Here is a 20502-nt window from a genome sequence, read left to right as displayed (position 1 = left end):
TTTGGCTTCTTTTCATCGCAATGAAAACGATATATTAAACAGTTTGCTGCCAGGAGCAGAAGCTTCAACGGCGTCTGAATCTCCCGGAAGTCCAAACCTGCTGCAACGCTGCGGTGTTTGCTGCCCCCCTGTGGAGCCCTGGTGACACTGCGGGGATCCGGCAGAAAATATTGTATTAGATCTGAATGATGCCGCTAACTCGGGAAAGGTTTACAATTATATTTGTGTCCACGTCCAGGTTTATAAAAGTCAACATTGTGTGGTTAAAAAAGAGCTCATTTTAATTCCCACCGTTCAGGCCGGAGGGTGCCTGGAGCAGGACAGAGGACATGTTGACATAGTCGAGTCTAGACTTACAGGTTGTACACCTGAAGAGCTGTTATGAAAGGTAAACGTTTTCTGCAATAACAGCATGACTTGCATAAAAGATGTTTAAAAAAGGGGAGGGGAGGGGAGGGGCAGTGGTGCGTTACCAGAAGCTGTGCACGAAAATCCAAACTTTAAATACCCATGATCATAAATTCTGCGGTTCTGATAACGCTACACTCTGTTTTTTCCCTGCTCATTAAAAATCAGTCTATTCCGACCTTGCTGTTCACATGCTCACAGCTGTTTCTTTTGCTATTTCCACCCCCTGACACCCCTCTAATATTATTGTCCAGTTAGAATAGTTTAAACAATAATCACGTCCAGCAGAGGGCGGTGTAACCACATCTATTCCTCCAAAAGAAGCGTTCATTTATTCCCTTTCAAGCATTTCCAAATTACTGTAATGAGGACGAAGATGAAGACAACACGCCTGTATGCTGAAAATGGAAATCGCAGCCTTGGCTGTCTTTTTGTGTGTATATCTAATCGACGTTCAGTAACTCAGACAAAATGAGTTAAAATCTCCCTTTCTTCCCCCTGACATGTTTTCCTCGCGCTGTTTTGGGACAATGGCTGTCTTCAGAATCAGTGTTAAAGTAGGGCAGCCTTGATTAGGTGCAGATCACCGAGGGCTTCGAATTGTAAATGTTAATATGTAGGTCACAGCATTCACAAATAACAACACATTTACTTTACTGCTGCTTGTGCACTAAGCTGAGAATAAAGGGTGCCGCAGCCGAGACCTGCATCACCAATGTGGAGCAAAATCTCTTCGATTTCACCTCCATGTGCAGACTGTTAATTTTGATTGTTTGATTAATTAGATCCCTGCTGGCAAACAGCTTTGCCTTATTCATTATTCACCCCACCGGGGCTTCACAGTTAATTTGATGAGGTTTATATATATATATACACGTGGATCTCAGCGCTGTCAGCGTTTAGTGAGGGGACGCGTTAACACGCTGGTGAAGATGGTCATGTGACACGAGAAGTACGGCAACATCGATAAAGATGGTTGTGTTATTTCTGATGGCGTGGAGCTGAAGCGCCGACAGGCCGCTTCCTCCAGCTGCTCCCATAATTCGCCAGGTATTACTTTGGCCCCGAAGCACCCTGCTCCACCAGACTGGCACTTAATTAGGCGAGGATTAAGACCAAGCAGGCTCATTTACGTGAACTGTATCATAAATACAAAGCGGATCGGCCTTTTTCCTTTAGGGAGCATTGGGGTTAAAATTTAAAAAGTGCCCGGGTTCACAGGAAAACGACGCTCCGGGCCCTCGACTCCAGATTTCATGACAAAGAAGGAGCTCTCCCCCTGCTGAGGAGAGCTGTTTCAGAGCCGGTGCTTGAACCCCCCCAAATCCAGAGAGACTGAGATCAAACAGCTCGATTTACATTTAATTCAGATTATGTAAATGTGCTGGTTGTGTCCCAAACCAAACACGGGACGCGGCGCGAGCTGTCTGCAGCGCCGTGCAGAGACGGCCTCTATTGTTATTTAAATGTCAGCCTGGGCTCTGGACTGAACTCCTGATGAGGTGGAATCTGTTCCCTATAGAAACCCTGATGGCCGACATTTATTTTACCCTGGCACAACCTTCGTGCCCCCTTCCTGAGCCTGCTGCCCCCCCTCCCCCGGGGCACTGGCTGTGCCTGGTGCATCTGCAGACACCAGGCCAGCGCCGCCGTAAGCTTCTGCCGTCATTAACACACATGAACCGCACGGAAAGGTCTTTAAATAGGTTTCCCATGAGACTTTGTTGACCGCCATCAGTGTTTGATGGTTTATTCTCTGCACACAAATGAGACGCTCAGGATGCAAGAAACAATCTGAAATATTCATTTTGTTTTGACGCCTTACAGCTCCGAGCCTGACAGGATGAGCTAGCAGCCAACCTCTGGTTAACTGGCGTGGCAGCAGCCCTGCAAGAATATACAGCATGAATATACCAGCACAGGGTCACTACGCAGAATAAAGTAGATCCAAGATTTAAACACGACAGCGACACTTCAGGGCTCCCAGAGGCTCAACACCCAGGGAACCCAGGGGGTCCCAGGGAGCTGAGTTCTTAAAACATCCAAGTCCCCCGGCCTGACGGGTCAGGATGGTCTCAGATAGTCTCAGATTGAGCGACCCTACCCAGGATTAGAGGTCCCAGTGATGAGTTTGGGCTTTAGAGCTCAGCATCTGAGGGAGGAAAATATCAGAAAACATTCTGATGAAAACACTGATGATGAAGACGAGGCTGCTGCTTCGTGATGTCAGCTGCCACTGGAGAAAACTGCGCAGATTATTCAGACTTTTGCCTCCGATGGAACATGAGCTCCTCTGGATGCTCCTGGTTGTTGGATTCTAGGCTAAACCCGAACAACTGCAGCAGTTCTCAGATGAAAGTGGGCCTGGACCCGATGCAGAGGCCACGTCCAACATGTCGGTCTCCCCCATCTCGCTCCCACGCTGCTGAGCTGCGTCTGAGGGGAGGATCGATTTCCTCTTCTTTGTTCCCGACAGTGTTTCAGGGCCAAAGTCGCTTGATGGTTGTCTTCTGTTTTATAATTCATGCTCATTGATCCAGTGATGGTTTCAGCAGCGGAACCTGCTTCTGATCTCGGCATCAGGAGCGTTTTACTCCTAAGTGTTCTGAGAAGGCTCCTCCAGGCCTCGGCGCAGATTGACCTTCCCTCCCCAACATGCTGACACGGGGGAATCCTCTTCAGCGAGGGCTGATCGGCACAAAGCCTCATTGATCGGCCGACGCCCCGGCCAGGATCAGAGGATTGATTTCACTTATCTCACCAGGGTTTCTTCAAAACATGAATTACAGCAAACGCCATGTTTACACGCATCAGTCTTGAGATTCTCCACTGATATATTTCATGAATATCTTCAACCCCCCCCCCCGCCTGCACTCTCACCAGGTTTCTCATTGTGCTCCCACCTCTGAGGGCACAGTTACGCTGATTTATCGGCTCTGCGACGATCTGGATCCCCCTCATTTGCTCCTCGATCACACCGTTGATCATTTCACAGGGCTCCATATCTCACAGCCGTTATGATCTTACGTCTCGATAGTCCCCCCCCCCCCCCCCCATGTTTTAAGGTTCTCATTAATAAAAGGTCCAGCCAATGCGGAAGATTTTTATCTGCCCAAAATGAGAACGACGGGGTTGGAATTCACATTGTCTTTTCTTCCCTTTAGCGCACGTGCACGACACCAGCAGCGGCGTTCAGTAATGCTCCAGTTGCTGTTAGCTAGCAACAGCTAAAGAGCATCTGGACGCCTTCCAGCCGCCGAACAGCTGCAGAGCAAAGGCCCAGATGCACGTTATCATCAGTGCAGACGCTTCATCGCTTGGATGTTTTTGCCCCGTAATAATCGTTTCAGAGATGAGAGAGGATAACACATCGGTTGAATAAGGTTACAACCGTGGACCGTCGTTTTTGAAGAATATTGCTCCGAACTTTTCATTTCTGACCCTAAAATGAATGCGTTTGGCTCGGATCATCCGGAGCTGCTGAATCAGTCTGTTTGTCTGGCTGAGCCGACGAGGGTGTCGCGGGACATCTGCAGAGCTTCGGCTCCTGATTCGATGTGCATCTTAATGTGGCCCTGCTGCAGCTCTGTTCGCCATCTGATTATCATCAAAGCGGGGCCACACTGAACTCCTTTTTCTCTCTGCTGCATGCGTTTTAGTACAAATCACTGATTCAATTTAAATACCTAAAATAAGCTGTGTAGATGTGGCCTGGATGGAATGTGGCGAGATGCATTTGGCAGCCGTTTGAGCTCTGAAACGCTCGGTGAGTTTGGCAAACGACCTTCGAGAAAACAGGAGGGAATTTCAAATGTGTCGAGCAGCATCGTTGTACGAAAAGTGGTTTTTTTTTCTTCTGTTGCTCTGAATTAAATCGATCATGACGCTCGCCGCTGCTTTTGTTCCAGTGAATTGTATTTTATGATGTCAATACATCTTTTTCTGTCCATCAAAAACCATAATGAGCCCACATCTCGCCCCGCTCCCCTTCCAGTCTATTATGGAGCTCCTGCAGTTTTATATTCTTCATCAATCACATAAAAATGAGCCCGAGTCTGTGTTTTTTTGTCACAACAGCTGCATTTTCCAATTTCAAAAGCAGCAGCTCCAGCCAGTCACCCTCTAATGGGATTTCCATAAATCTACTAAATGGGTTTAAAACCAGCCTCGCCCTGGTGTGAGTGTCAAAAGCTGCAATAGGACCTTGAAGACATGGGCGCAGTTTGGCAGAATTAGTTCTGTTTCAGGGGGCTTCGGCCCCGACAGGCAGCCCGAGCCTGATGAAGTTAATGGGATTAGGAGAAGCTGCTAACCCAAGATTTTACTACCCGGCATTTAAGAGCAGATCCGAGCTAATGACGGCGCCTCTCGTCGTACATGAAGGGGCGCGGGATAATGCGCTTTATCAGATGACAGCGAGACGGCGAGGTCGCATCTTTTATTGGCGGTATTAAAGTCAGTCTTGTGATTCCTCTTCTGAAGCCTGTAAGCGGCTGCTGTGTGTCGGCCTGGGCTGTTTGTCTGTGCTGTGTGCTGCTGACACTGGTTACCAGTGGGTTCCTCAGGCACCATTAACATCAACGCTGGGCTCGTTTACATGACCAGAACTGGACCAGATAACTGGCCTCATGGAAGCTTATGTGTTTCCATACATCCCAATAATGCAGTAATCAGAATGTTTATTGGATCTCTTTCCAAAGGCGTCACTGCACACAGAGAGGACCTCCATTATTTTCAACACATTAAGCATTTTAGCATTAGCTGTGCTAATGTGGGCGCTAACAGACCTGCAGGACAGACTATAGAATTTATACGGGAATATAGGAATTTTTACACAAGAATGAAAACAAAACAAATTAATTAGATTTACAAACACATTGGACTATCAGGGAGGAATCTAGGTGTGTTAATCTGATTATCTGATCAACCGTATTGCTGTTTATGTGATCGCCTGAATATTCTGGTCCAATTTTTATTGTCGGGCTGACTGGCTCCGTTTCCTCCGTAAACCTGAAGCTGCTGAAGCTTTTATCCAAGAATCTTTTAATGCTCGTTTAGTCGCGATCAAACCGATCTCATCGGGGACTCCAGGAACAAAGCAGACGTCTCGATTGATCTCATGTCACAGCATCGTCATGGCGATGACAGCACAGAGTCATCCCAGCCTGATGAGTAACATTACTAACACAAAAAAAAGCCTCTTATCAGACTAACTGGTGTAGGGGGAAGAAAGCTGTTCTCATCCATGGGAGGAAGATTGGCTGTGAGGGACATTCACTCTTATTAAAATCCTGATCTCTGCCATCTGAGATCCCCCTCCCTCGCCGCCCCGTCGCCATGATCACCGATGATTGTTTCCACTGATTAGCGGACTTGCAGCTGTTTGCTTTCACTCCAGCAATGAATTAATCATGACAACAGAGACGCACTAATCACTGTTTTAACACTCGCCCATTAAACCAATTAACGGCTGCTGGCGCTTCAAGGCGGCGCGAAGGATCCCATCAGAGGCCGAGATCATTTCCACAAGATCCGCTGCTTCCTGAGTTTCTGTTGGTTTGCTCACGTGGCTCGCTCAGATCCCAATAAGGCAATAATATTGACACACGATCTGGTTTTAGTTCCGCAGGTTTTACTTTCAAATCAATCCTGTGATTCACAGGATTATTGACTCCAATTTAATGTGGTCTTTCTTTTCAGATGAAGTGACCCAGTTACTCCGCATAATCCGCAAAGCATGCTGGGAACTGTTTTAGACTGGAGTGAATCCATTAAAAACGAGTCAGTTAATTATGATCTGGTCGTTCTCTCACCTTGGAAAAATGATCAAAGCTGAGAAGCCCTTCAAAACAAACTGAATTATGGAGGTTTATCAAATCAAAATTCCACATTTGGGCTTTGGCTTAAATCCGTGTTAGTGTTCACCTCTTTATTACATTTGTGTTCCTGTGTAAACAACCTGGAGGCCTCTCTATGGTCTGTGGGCCTTTGCTGCTCCTGCGTGTTCTGCTGTTCCCAGAAGCAATAATGTGGAATTAAAGCGACTTGATCCACAATCACTGGTGGAACGAGGCCGCGAAGGCAGCGGGTCCAGTGACCCGTGCTGTCCTGACGTAAGCAGCCAGAGCAGGAGAGGGCTGGAGGAGGCGGGATGTTCTCTACTGTCGCTCCCAGAGATGCTGAAACCTGCGTTTCATTCCGAGCCGACTCACGGGGATCAGAAACTGAAGCAGAAGTGGATCACCGACAACACTCCCCCATCTTTAATCAGCCATTTTCCACATCAGCTGATGCGACTTCCAAAGCAGCAACCATCACTTTCCTTCTCTCTCCTTCACCGCAGAGAGAAACCGCTCCTGCCCGTGAGGCCTCGGCGGGACGGTTCATCATCTAGTGTAGCATCATCTGTTTAGCTGCAGGTCAGAACCTCCGTCTGAACAACACGTCTGTCTGGAGACCTGGTCCAGCCCCGCTGAGAGCCCCCATCCATCCATCCTCCATCCATCCATCCATCCATCCATCCATCCATCCATCCATCCATCTATCCATCCATCCATCCATCCATCCATCCATCCCTCCATCATCCATCCATCCTCCATCCATCCATCCATCCATCCATCCATCATCCATCCATCCATCATCCATCCATCTATCCATCCATCCTTCCATCATCTATCCATCCATCCATCATCCATCCATCCCTCCATCATCCATCATCCACCCATCCATCATCCATCCATCCATCATCCATCCATCACTCTATCATCCATCCATCCTCCATCCATCCATCATCCATCCATCCATCATCCATGCCTCCATCATCCATCCATCCCTCCATCATCCATCCACCCATCCATCATCCATCCATCCATCTCCATCCATCCATCATCCATCCATCCATCCATCCATCATCCATCCATCATCCATCCATCCATCCATCCATCCATCCATCCATCCTCCATCATCCATCATCATCCATCATCCATCCATCCATCATCCATCCATCCACCCATCCATCATCCCTCCATCATCCATCCATCCATCCATCATCCATCATCCATCATCCATCCATCATCCATCCATTCATCCATCATCCCTCCATCATCCATCATCCATCATCCATCCATCCATCCATCCATCCATCCATCCATCCATCCATCCATCCCTCCATCCATCCATCCATCCATCATCCATCCATCCATCCATCATCCATCATCCATCATCCATCATCCATCCCTCCATCATCATCCATCCATCCATCCATCCATCCATCCATCCATCCATCCATCCATCCCTCCATCCCTCCTTCATCCATCCATCCAGCGCGTGAGTCCACCGTTCTTCTCAACACTGGGTTCTCTGTGTGAAGTTGACAAATCTGAAATCTCCTCACTGAACTGTTGTCAACCCTGTTTATTCTCCACGAGTTAAGCTGCAATAAATCCTGGGGGCATCTTCAGCCCCCCTGAGACTCACCGAAGTCGAGTGAACTTCAAACTGTATTTACGTTTGAAACTTATGAAACGGGGGCAACACGGTCACTGAAACTAAAGATAAAAAGATAAGTGCCTGGATCAGGTCTGATCTGTGGTACACACGACCTTTGGTGTCCTATTTGTGCTAAGTATAACATCGTGAATAAGTTGTTTGGACAGATCCTTCAGATAATAAACATACACACACACACAGAGGACATTGGAATGTGCAGTCAGAGTCCGGTGAGTTGGCGGATCTTTACGTCACAGGCGCTAACAATATCACATCCCTGTCAGCCTCAGACAGCGTGGGGAACAGTTTACGCTTTCTCTGGAGCAAACTCTGCCTTTCCTGTGTGTGAGAGTGTGTGTGTGTGTGCAGGCATATGTGTGTGTGTTACGTCGTCTCACAATGCCGCACTCATAAATGAGGTTGAATAACAGCGGTGGGGGTCTGGGGGGATTTAAACAAAGAGAAACTGTTTGAAAAGCTTGGCAGGTTGCGTTCACTGGCAAGTTGTGCAACGCCTGCGGGTTGCATAAAACGAGTGTGTTTTCATAACCGGGCCCGAGTGTCGCGTTCAGTTTAGTGTTAAAATATTGTGCTGTTGCTAACACGCAGGGGGAGCGGCACTGCAACATCCTCCCCAGATGTTGGGTTGCCAGATGTCCACCAGTTGCTTTGGTTTTGAAGGTGTCTCCTGCCTGAAGCCGGAGGCTTTGACCCGGACATGGACCGTGACAAACATGCAGAATGTTTTTCAGCTGCTAACTGAGTCACATTAACACAATCACGCAGCGGCGAGGAGTCAGCGCCGGGCCAGTGGGGCTGAAAGAGCATTGGTGACTCCTGTTTATGTCATCCATGATGACATAAGGAGCCTCAAGAGCTTCCGGATGATGATGTTGACATGAGAGGAGAGGTTTTCTCGTTTCAGGAGGGATTTTAAGACATGTGAGTTCCCGAAACCAGCAGATCTAATAATGAGATGACTCTGACTCTGCTGTGTGAGCAGATACTGGCCTCTTTTTACAGCTTTAATCTAACGGTTAGCTCATTTTCAGTATGAGAGGGAGCAGGATTAATTTCTCTATTTGCTCCTTTTGCTCAATAAATGGTAAAGTTTGTTCGTTCTTCCTGGTTCATTCTTCCATTTTACTTGTGCAAAATAGATTTAATGAAAAGGTATTAAATGCAGCGTAAAGGTTGTTAATCACATTATTTCTACATCAGCACCTCTGAAATATCTATTAACGACACCTCCTCTTGGGACTAGCCAGCTAATTTCAGGTAGTGAGAGATCCAATGGTGTATAAAAGAGGTGCATCGGCTCAGAAACGAGGTTCTCAAGGGAGCTGAGTGTTCTAAACAGATGCTGTTCTGCTACAGCAAAGAGGAACACACGAGGAAGCAATCTGGTCAGATTACAGATCAGAAAGTCAAGTCACCTGCTGTGACTCTGGGCCACCTGTCCACACACACACACACACACACACACCACACACACACACACACACACACACACACACACACAGATTGCCTATGGTGGGTGACTAAATCTGATGTTTTATGAAAATCTGATGTCATAATTTGTAGGAGAATTCCAAAATACAATGTAAAAGGCTCCAATATGCAAGATTTTAATTTAAAACCATCTTTATGGCTGTACTGCTCTGTGTGCTCTGCTCTATGGCTTCAGTAATGTGATCACTCATTTTCTCATAAGTCTTTCTGTGGTGTTGATTTTTCTCCTCATGAGTATTTTTAGGCGGCTGTTATACAACGCATGAATCAGACTCATGCATTTTTTATATTCTCACACTAGAACAGAGCTCTTAAATACCACACCATATCTTAAACCATAATGTCGAAGCTTTAGAACTCTGTGTGTGTGTGTGTGTGTGTGTGTGTGTGTGTGTGTGTGTGGTGTGTGTGTGTGTGTGTGTGTGTGTGTGTTGTGTGTGTGTGTGTGTGTGTGTGGTGTGTGTGTGTGTGTGTGTGTGTGTGTGTGTGTGTGTGTGTCTCATACATCACTGTCATGGTGCAGACTGTGCAGCTAGTCCAGGTAATCTATTTGTCCTGGTCAAATCTGGTGTAATTTGTTCCAGGCCTCCTGCAGCAGCAGCGGCAGCAGTGGCAGCGGAGGCGGTTTGTTCTGGCTTTTGTGTTTCGTTCTGCTCAAGTAAACATCGATGAACACGCCACCATTGAACGTAATCTTTGTCTGCGCAGGATAAAACTCACACTTGTCTGAGATTGAGGCCCTGCTGCGCCATTCACATGGAATGTTTAAATGAATGTGGCTCTTTTGATGTCGGCTCAGTGTTGACATCTGACCCACAGTGGACGCGCTCAGACTTCCTGCTCATCACACGATCCTTTCTGGTTATATAACCTTACATAACATTATGATTTGAATCTCCGGCTGAGAATGATCTTTGGGAAAAACTTAATCTGAAGTCTTTACATTTGCTCCTCTTTATCTGTGTTTGGCTCAGCATTGAAAGGCCAGATTCGGCTAATGGCTAGCTGTTTATTTTCCTGTAGGAAGTGCAGGATAGTGAGGTCACAGCCACCAGAGTTAACCGTTAGATCTTAAGAACCAATACTCTGATGGGTCTTTACTGCTGTACTGGGTCAGCAGTGCATTAGAGGAACATTTCCTTATGTAACCACCTTCCTGCCCTGCAGAAATCGTCATCTGCAGGAGCTTAATGGCTTAAAAGTCAGTGGGGAGCAGCGAGGAAATACAGTTACACAAAGAGTTTGAAAGTTTGGAGCTTCTCTGTGAGCGGCGGCTGGAACCAAACCCAATAGCTTACTTTGAATTGCTGTTTTAAACTGTGTCTGGATGCAGCCCTGTGCAGCAAACAAATCAATCAGTGTCAATTAGGCCTGCGTTCAAAGCAAACCACATCCTGAGAGCCAGGAACTGGTCCTGCACTTAACAGCGGGCAACGCAATAACACAGCAAAACCCCGTAAAGTGCTCAGGGTCTGAGGGGGACGGCGCGGAGCAAATAAGAGGCTCTTTCTGCCTTTTATCTCCATCAGTCTCAGGTACCCTCCTGAGTGGGGGCTCCTGATGAGCCTGAGAGATCTGAAGTGGAAACCCTCCATTTCTGCTCTTTCATGCTGTGATACCCACCACAGTCTGGGATGCAGGCCTGCATGAAGATGCTGAGTCTCAAAGTCTGGTGTCTGCTCCCCTCCCCTGCGCACCTCTGCTGAGGGTGTGTGTATGAGGGGGGTGTGGGGTTTGAGGGGGTCACGAAAGATGACTGATTTGTCAGGGAAGGTCTGTGATGTCACCGTTTTCGTGCAAACCTGAGAGGTGGGATCACGCTCACACTTGATCTGCCGTGTGAATCAGAGGCAGGTGGAAGGTTCTTTCTGCCTCACACGCCACCGCCATGGCGCTGCATTTGACACCTCATTTGCATACAGGCAACACATCGTTTGCATCAGTGAAAACCTCGAGGAAATGAATAGTCAGACAAAGGCTGCGCAGCCTGATCCTTTGATTGTGCGGTACAGACTCGTTTTCTCAACAGAATTTATCAAAGATTAAAAGCATTAAATAGTTTAGTATGTTATTTAAAACTGGCACAGCTTCATATAAAACCAAAGTTATTAAATGTGCATTAGAAATAAATGAAATAATCATGGATGGATAAACTGTTTAAGTCAATCAGCAGATGCTTTACAGTTACAGATAGATACATATTTCAGGCATTTATTCATTGGTTCATTCATGTCATTTTATACAGATTCTGGCTCGTGAAACCAGCGAGTTCTATCATTTTCTTGTTCTTTTCAAGCAAAATGTTGGGAAAACAAACCACACCAAGCCTGGAAGAATAGGTTTTATGAATACAATTATTTCTCTCTCTCTTTTTAAATTTGCATCAGTACGACTTTGGAATGTTCAGTTCTTGTGTTTAGATGAGCAGTCCGTTTGGTGCTTTTGTTTTGTTTTGCTCATCCCAGCCATGTTGGGTTTCTGTGGCAACGTGATTTTGAAAATAGCTCCTCTCCAACGGCTCACTGCAGCTCCTGCAGACGGCGGCCCACTCTTGATGCACGACTCATTCACTGCTCATTATCGGCCCACTCTCCATCCTGCCCAGGCTTCCCCGCTTGGATATCTGATGGAGGCGATTGCGTGGGGGGTTGGGGGTGGCGGTTAAAGCCTGCATATCCGTGCCGTGATTGGCTGGTTGGGATCCATTTAATCTTCTGGGTCTACTACAGGGCCCGCCCCCTCTGCTCCTCCCCCTCTTCCCGCCCCAGCAGCTTCACAACAGCGCGCTGTGACCGTTCCAGGGAGAATATCAGCTCTGCACAGGGAGGAGAGGATTAGTGCAAACCACTCAGCTCATCTGCATGCACGTTTCCAGAGAAGCACATGAGCACTCAGGGCTGCACCGCTTTTGTATAAAACCTGGCAGTCCCATCACACAGGCTTGACTCCATCCACTGTCACTGCTGTGAGTGGATCAACTCAGGACCACAGCTCTTCCAATTGGATTATCTTTTTTTGTGATTCACGGACTTTATATCACACAGTTTGTTTCCAGGGACGTTGTGACAATGCAAGTAATATCTTTTGATAAAGACTTGCCTTGAGCATCAAAAATCAATCCCTTATTTTTTTAGGGACTTTTAAAAAAACATTTGAAAATCAGTCAGATTTGGGAGAGCGCAGCAGAAGCAGCAGCAGCAGCGGAATGCCATCCAGAGAGTCCTACGAGGTCCACAAGGAAGAGAAGTCCCTGGTGCAAAAGGTGAAGCGCGAGGCCAATCAGGAGGACATCCTGGCAGCGGCTCTGGGGATGAGGATGGGGCCACAGAAACCACCGGCCACTTTCTGGCAACCACTCAAGCAGTTCGCCTACACTCAGCTCACCTCACTGGTCCGCAGAGCCTCCCTGAGAGAGATCGACCGGGCATCCAAACCAGAGAAAGTCCACAACTTTAAGGTAAGACATATGTCAACTTTGACTCTTCTGAGCAGCATCACCTCCAGCGCGCTGCTTTAATTTCATCATGTATAGCCCGAGGTTGGTTTCTCATGCTTCCCCCGTGGGAGCTGAAGAGGACAAGGGGGGGAGGAAGAGGAGGGCAGAGCGAGGATGAATAACAGCGCTGTTTTGGCCTGGCCAAGTGATCTTTTATCAAAAGAAAATCTGTTGGTGGTCTGTGGAGCTCATGCTGCTGGTTTAAGTGCCAGATACAGACATAATAGACTGATGGAGCGAGTGTTACCCTTCTTGGCTCATGTTGACTCTCCTGGTTTGACTGGTAAACAAGGAGGGAAGCAGGTGAAATATTAGCTTCAAGGCTGTAAAAATGCTGATGCAGACCAAAGGCTTTTTTTTTTTCTTTGCTGCTTTGTTCTCCTGAATTGCTGATTTTTGCGTTTAAGCAGAGTGGGAGATCACAGTTTCTGCGCTGAGCACAGCTGAGAGGCAGCATGAGAGAATTATGGAGCCTCTTCAGGCTCCGTGTACTGTCAATGATCAGAAGAACGGAATTTTTGTTTGTGCGTGATGATAACAGAGCCACCAACTGTTATTGCCATTCTTCCGCCTGACGTAATACAGTGAAACCGGGGGGGTCTCAGCTCAGCCCGCCGCAGTGATTGGCTGAGCTGCTGTTGCCTGATGATGCCTTGATGCCTTTTGAGAAACAAGCAAAGCAGCTCTTCAATTGGACGTTCTCTCGACAAATTGTGGCTACCTGCTGTGCAGTATCAGCAACTCCACCCCACCCCCCCACCCGCTGCTCCCACCTCGCCAGCATCATTTTTAGATTGGAAAACAATCCTCTTCCTCCCCCAGAAAATCCTCCTCCGCTGCTTCGTACAATGGCAGCGCCTGCGTCTGTCCTGAATGTATCTGTCACTGTCACACTCTGTGTTGCAGGTTCACACCTTTCGGGGGCCTCACTGGTGCGAGCACTGTGCCAGTTTCATGTGGGGACTGATGGCTCAAGGGGTCAAATGCGCAGGTGTGACTCAAACCTCCTCAGTTGCACCAACACAATCTTACGTAAACTAATTAATCACTACATACACACACTTTTTGTTGACAGTGAGTGCACGAAGTGAACAGTTGTATATATGGGTTACTGTGCATCTGGAGCTGGATTATTGAGTTTAAATCTAAAATCCCAACACTATGGATTAGCAGTTGTATAATAAAATGAACTGGGGGGCTGTCTTCGTGATGTAACACTCCCTATACGTGATATAAAAAGCTTATTCTTCACCTAATTCCTTTTCTAATTGTGGATGAAAATAATGAAACCCGGATTAATTATTGACAAATCGCTGAAGACTCTTTATTTATCTGCAAATAATGGCTACACTGTTTAGTTTAGGGCTTTCTAATTTGGTGCCAACTTTACTGCTCATCCACTTCCATGATTTTATACATCCTGTTAAACACGGTTCTTCACATGAGTCGTCAGCCGTTGTTGGCACGGATGTTAAATGAATGAAGATTCCTCATTCGTTTGCTGTGCTGCTCATTCACACTGTTTCCATGGGATAAACCTTTTTCTGCTGTCTTTTCCAACGCAGCTTTTGTTAGAAGCAGCTTCATGGTGCCGTTATGTAGGCGAGTGTGTCTGTGATGTTTTATTGATAAAACAAAGTGTGTCACACAAATCGGCAGGAGCTCGGATGTTAATAATTAATGTCTTGAAATTTCAAGCCAACAACAAACCCACTGAAAGAGCCCGTTTTTGAGCCTATCTATAGACTTCCATCACTGTACAGACTTCAGTTTCTATCAAAATCTAGGGCAGCAAAGTCTCACGTGGTGCCTAAAATTTGCATACCCCCCCCCCCACACACACACACACACACACCACCACCACCTCCTCAATCTTTTTCTTTTTGTATGTGTGAACTGGCTGGGTGCCAGAGAGCCAGCCTCTGCTTTTGCTTGTTGTGCCACATTTCCTCATCAGAGTAAGACCCCCCCCCCCCCCCAGCCTCATTCCATCATGGCCGTGAAGGAAAACAAAGCTGGCACGTCTCTTTAATGAGGAGCAGAGCTCAGAGCGTGGGGAAAGAGCTCCGTTTCCACATGTTATTAAAATTCAGCGGCTTCCACCAAAAAGCTGGGTCAAGCAGCTCAACCCCGAGACTTGTGCAAAGAACTCGAAACCATTTAGGAAATACAAGTGGGTTCCAGCCTGAAAGGACTCATTTTAACTGGGAACTCTGCAGGCGCGCTTAGAAATTAGCTGAACCTTCTTAGAGTTCTTCAGCCAGCAGCATCGCTGCAGCCTCTTCTCCATAGCAACAGAGACAGAACTGACGGTGCAGTAAAGCAGCACCTCCTGTCTCCCAGTGTCCCCCGGGCCTTTGCCTCATCCTCACCCTCACCCGCCACCTGGGACCATCAATGTTTCCATGGACAGAATCTCCACAGCAGCTCCAACTGGTGACAGGCCCATCTCCATTATAGTGCTTGTCTCATATCCTTAAGAGAATCATCTCTTAAGGTAATTACATTTCTGCACCAATGCATATAAATGGGGCGTGGGGATTTCTCCAGGGAACTGTAGCCGTTTAAATATTCTTTTAAGGTCCTCAGGAACTGATGAGTCTTGGTTTGGAACCCCCCTTGCTTTTTTCTAAAAGTGAAAATTAAAATCACATTCGTTCTTAGAGATTGCAATCTTACTTTTTGAATCAGAAAGCTTTTGATGCCCGCCCCCCCCTCCAAAAAAAAATAAAAATTCTAAACTTGGTAAGAGTGAAATAGTACATGTAAGGGTTTGAAGCGCTGGCCCATTTTAGTCTGGGAAACTAGGTCTGATGTAGCCCGCAGCGCCTCAGTGGCAGCTTCCACAGCCATTGTGTATGAGCTGGGATTTGGAAAAGATTAGAGCTGCAGCGGCGCTGACTGTCCCTCCTCCAGGCTCCGGCGTTTTCAGTCTTTCTCTAATTCCCCTCCATGATTCTTTGTTACAAAGAAAAGCTTCCGTTTCTCCCAGCGTCTGCCCTCCGCGGGCTCCTCCGTCCCCAGAAAGGTGAACGATTCCACTCTGACCGCAGATGAAAAACAATCTGGGGTACTTAAACTGACATGATGACTAATATCCCATTAACACTCGGTGAAAACAGCACACATGACAGAAAATCTCCATCTAAATGAGGATTTCCTTCTCCCCATATTTACTGTCATACCACATGCCTCATGGATTAATATGGTAGATTACAAATTTTAATTAATAAATGGCCGTCTGGAGGTGACTCTGGATCTATCTGGTGACTCAAGGTCGATCCAATGTCAGGCGTAGCAGAGAGGGAGGGGGCTTTACTGCCGTCTTATAACATTTAGAGAGCAAATATTGATCGAGGAAATTAACACTGTTTTCACTTTAAATCACGCATTAGACCAGCCGTCCAAATCCAAATGAATGTGAAGCTAAGAGCAAATTCTAAACGACCCTGTTTGACATCCGACCCTGCTGTGTGCCTGTCTGCAGACTGTGGGATGAATGTCCACAAAGAGTGCTCCTCTCTGGTGGCCAATGACTGTAAACCCAACCTGAGGCACATCCGTAAAATCTACAGCTGTGACCTGACGACCCTGGTGAACGCCTACAACACGGCACGGCCCATGGTGGTGGACATGTGCATACGGGAGATCGAGTCAAGAGGTCACAGAGTGTGTGTGTGTGTGTGTGTGTGTGTGTGTGTGTGTGTGTGTGTGTGTGTGGTGTGTTTAAATCAGGAAAGACATCCCAGGATTGTAAATGGGGCAAATGCTGCTGTGAAAACCCACAAAGCTAATAATTACATGTTGTGAGAGACAGAATATATTTTTTGAGATTACCTCCCTGCTGCTATGTCATATTTGTGGCGCATTGTTTTTATATTTATATCACAGTGTTTAATTAATTATGTCTTCTGAGCAGGTCCATATCTAGCTTGAGTGATACAAACTTTAAATTTAAGCAATTAAAATAATTGGTTAGGTTTTGTTTTAAATAAGACTTAGTAAGGGTGAATTTAATCACACTTGTCATGAATCGATAAATGTGGCAGAGATTTTCCCATCATTGCTGTAATTCCAAGAAAATTATGAATGGTATAAAATAACTGGGATAGCAATAAAGCACCAGAATAAATTTTGTTTCAATAATGCTCCCAGATTTGCTGCTTGTTGATCAGATCACAGCAGTGTTAGTTGAGGCGCGAAACGTCTCATAATGCCACTAATCAGCGAATTTCTTTTGTGGGGAACGTCTGAGAAGAGCGATGAGTGTGTTATCGACTGTAATCGCATAATGAAGAACACATTACTCTGTTTCCTGACTCCTTTTTAAACTGCATTTCAGTTCAATCAGTCAGGTTTGAGCAGAGCTCCGCGCCTCCCCATTGTCTGCCCTCTAATACATGTCGGGAAGCTAAATTTGATTTATGTCTCTATGATTTTGCTCACTGGTGCTGAAACCCATTTGCGTCGGCCTGTGTTGTTCTGTTGTTTGACATTGTGGACACTTTGTCCTTAATGCTTCTGCATATTTAATCCTGCTTAATGTCATTTTCTAAATTACCCCGAGTGATGGATGGGTGGATGTTTTCACTGCAATCGTCAGAGTCTGAAAGTTTGTTTGCCTGGTCGTTCCTGCAGGGCTCAGGTCTGAGGGTCTCTACAGAGTGTCTGGCTTCAGCGACTCTGTGGAAGAAGTGAAGTTGGCATTTGACAAAGGTTGGTGTTCCTTCGCTCCTGCACATGGAAACGTATCATAGATTTCTGTCTGCTCACGTTAAAATGAATGACGTTAGGTGCTTTCCTGTGTTTACAGGAGGCACAGAGGACATCTCAGATTAATGAGAAACTGACACATTTGTGAGGGAATAGTCTATTTAAGAGCGTAAACGTCATGGTGGCATGCCTCTCGTGTAGCATGGACATACGTAGGACCTCCAGGGATACGACCCATGGAAATGTTCTTTGAATAACTGAGAATGAGACTGACTCGATTCAATGTGCCCGTTAACTGAGAGCCCTTATCAGCGGGCCGTAGTCTTAGACAGATTGTCATGGGGGGGTTCATCCATGACAGATTGTCATTCCAACTCACAGCACTGCGATGTTCACCCTGCCTGCACAAGTAGGCCATGGAGGCACTAGAAAGCAGGCGTGGCAGAGAGAAAAGTCAGGATGAAAGCAGCGCTTTATTTTAAACCGACCGGCTTTTCAAAAAATTCTTCGAGCGCCGGCATCAGCTGAAATCTGCACCTCTTTTTCCATCGCTCCATCCTCACAGACGGTGAGAAGACAGACATCTCGGGGAAGGCCTATGAAGACATCAACATCATTACGGGCGCGCTCAAACTCTACCTGAGGGATTTGCCCGTTCCCATCATCTCATACGACGCTTACCCGAGGTTCATCGAGGCTGCAAGTAAGTCACACGGATCAGCAAGAAATGGACCGTTTCGGGTTCAGATCTGTTGGAATGGAAGGGGTCGTTTGGAAATCATCACGTGTGGGCCACAGCATCATCGCACTTCAAACTGATTTATTTCGACGTTCTAAGAGTGTCTTCTAACAGCAGCTATTCTGTGTCCACTCAGAACTCACAGATCCGGAGAAGAAGCTCGAAGCTTTCCGAGAATCTCTGGCTCTGCTGCCGCCATCACACAGTGAAACCTTGAAGTACCTCATGGCGCACCTGAAGAGGTGAGTGCTGCCATCACCCCGGAGCTTCCTCGTCTGGGGGAAATGGTTTCAACAGGGCCTTTTGGAACGGTGGTGTAAGTAGTAATTGGACTGTAAGTTCATCTGTTTATTTAGAGAATTTGCTTCTATCTCGAACTGCAGGGTGGCGGAGAATGAAAAATTCAACCTGATGAACGCGGAGAACCTCGCCATCGTCTTTGGACCCACCCTCATGCGGGCCCCAAACATGGACGCCGCCACAGCCCTCAATGACATCCGGTACCAGAGACAGGTGGTGGAGGTGCTGATCAAAAACGAAGACGTGCTCTTCTGAACGGACACCAGGACTCTTATGGAACAGAACCATCAGGACCCATCAGGCTCTTTTTATGTGAACACTTGATAGGCTGGTTTTTTTTAGCTCGGTTGATACATTTTGTAGGTGAAAAAACGTCCCCAGTGGACTAGCCCGATCTAACTTCTGTCCTGTTTTTGGCGCGGACAGTGAACTCATCTCCCCATTTTTGTCGGGGGATTTTCGGAAGGGGTCGGACCAGCATGCGCTGTGCGAGGTCTTTGTTTCTTGTGTAGTTGTAACCCAGCATGTGTTAATATCGTGTAGCACTGTGATTTTTTTCTTTTGTTTTCCTGTGCTAGTTATTGTTCACATCCTCAGCTGCCTGCTGCACATGTCTTTTTATCTGTGAAACTGTATAAAAGCTACTGATTTTTTTTTTCTGGGCTGATTTTTATGATAGTGAATGATTTTTTTTTTACCTCTTTGGATCTTTTTCTGTAACTTGAAATAGTTGAGCTCCTCATTCCAGTAAAGGCATACGCGTCGTGCATTTGCCTGCTCTCATTTCCCGTATGTTAGCAATAATAGCATCATCTCAAATTTGATTTCAGATTTGATTTGAAAGTTTTTGTTTACAAACATGTGCATGATCGGCTTAATTTATTAAAGGCTGTAATGAAAAGTGAAGCATTTATTGAGCCAGTTCCACGTGAAAAGCATGTTTCATTCTGTGTAACGCTTACACTTTATTTTCAGTAAAACATACAAATTATAAAAGAAATAATTTTCACTGTTGATCTCATCAAGCCTCTGACTGACTCCTTTGATGTTTTCATTCAAATTCATTTATATTGACTTTTATTTAATTGAAGATAATTAATAGGTGAACGAAAGATATTCATATTAAGATCCACTTTAAGGAGATTTGAAAAATATTGTGTTTTACGCCTAATAATTACCACAACTCAAATCTTTTTGAATGCGCCTCATCTTTTGATCCTTCGTCCTCCTCAAGAGACAACTGTACAAGTTGTGTAGGGAGTTTTCACCCAGGAGTCATTGTTCATCAGACATTGTTCATTTTGGATTTTAATCTAATTGATCTTTTCATTCCAACAGAGCTGCTGCCAAACTGTGAATCACATATAGTCCAGAATTATTATCCGTTTTGTTTTCTTGTCTGATTTTTTATTTATTTGAAAAACAGTTTGTTGATCAGTTGTTCAAATACTTTACATCCCCTAAAAATGGAGGTGCTTTAAATAGATCATCTGCAATACCTGAACGGTGTCCAGATCATTGACATTGACAAATATCTATTCCTAAACAATGTGAACAACATCGTGTTGCTTTGATTCAGATGTCTACAAACTTCAGATATTTCAAGTGTTTGTCTGTAAATATCTTATAGGCCTAAAAAATAGCAGCTTTAGCTAATTTAAACTGGCCCCATTTTCATTTTTTGCCTCATGTAGCAGATACTGCGCAACAATTTAATAGACTTTTAGCTGTCTACATTTCCTCCTTATTTGTTTTCACTTTCTTTACATAGAAACACTTTTGTAAGATGTCTGATCATGTGACAAGTTTGTTGTCCACAAGCAATAAAAAACTCATAGTACCGCGA

The 20502-nt window shown here is 45.9% G+C and overlaps 1 protein-coding gene across 1 annotated transcript; it reads left to right on the top strand.

The window, feature by feature from the left end:
- Nucleotides 1-12167: 12167 nt before the first annotated feature.
- chn1 (chimerin 1) lies at nt 12168-20502 on the top strand. The gene is made up of 7 exons (XM_057030801.1): nt 12168-12865; nt 13811-13895; nt 16392-16565; nt 17543-17620; nt 18183-18320; nt 18493-18598; nt 18740-20502. Exons 1-7 carry the CDS (start codon nt 12614-12616, stop codon nt 18909-18911), a joined length of 1005 nt encoding a protein of 334 aa, XP_056886781.1. The 5' UTR covers nt 12168-12613; the 3' UTR covers nt 18912-20502.

Source organism: Takifugu flavidus, chromosome 1, assembly GCF_003711565.1.
Source record: "Takifugu flavidus isolate HTHZ2018 chromosome 1, ASM371156v2, whole genome shotgun sequence".
Classification (NCBI taxonomy): Eukaryota; Metazoa; Chordata; class Actinopteri; order Tetraodontiformes; family Tetraodontidae; genus Takifugu; species Takifugu flavidus.
The sequence above is the reverse complement of the archived record's forward strand: the minus strand, read 5'-3'. Positions and strand labels throughout refer to the sequence as shown.

Excerpts from the sequence above, each read along its gene's own strand:
- chn1 (XM_057030801.1), top strand. The coding sequence starts at position 12,614 with ATGCCATCCAGAGAGTCCTACGAGGTCCACAAGGAAGAGAAGTCCCTG. Across the intron at positions 12,866-13,810 it reads AGAAAGTCCACAACTTTAAG|GTTCACACCTTTCGGGGGCC; the intron begins GTAAGACATATG and ends TCTGTGTTGCAG. Across the intron at positions 18,321-18,492 it reads GAGGTTCATCGAGGCTGCAA|AACTCACAGATCCGGAGAAG; the intron begins GTAAGTCACACG and ends GTGTCCACTCAG.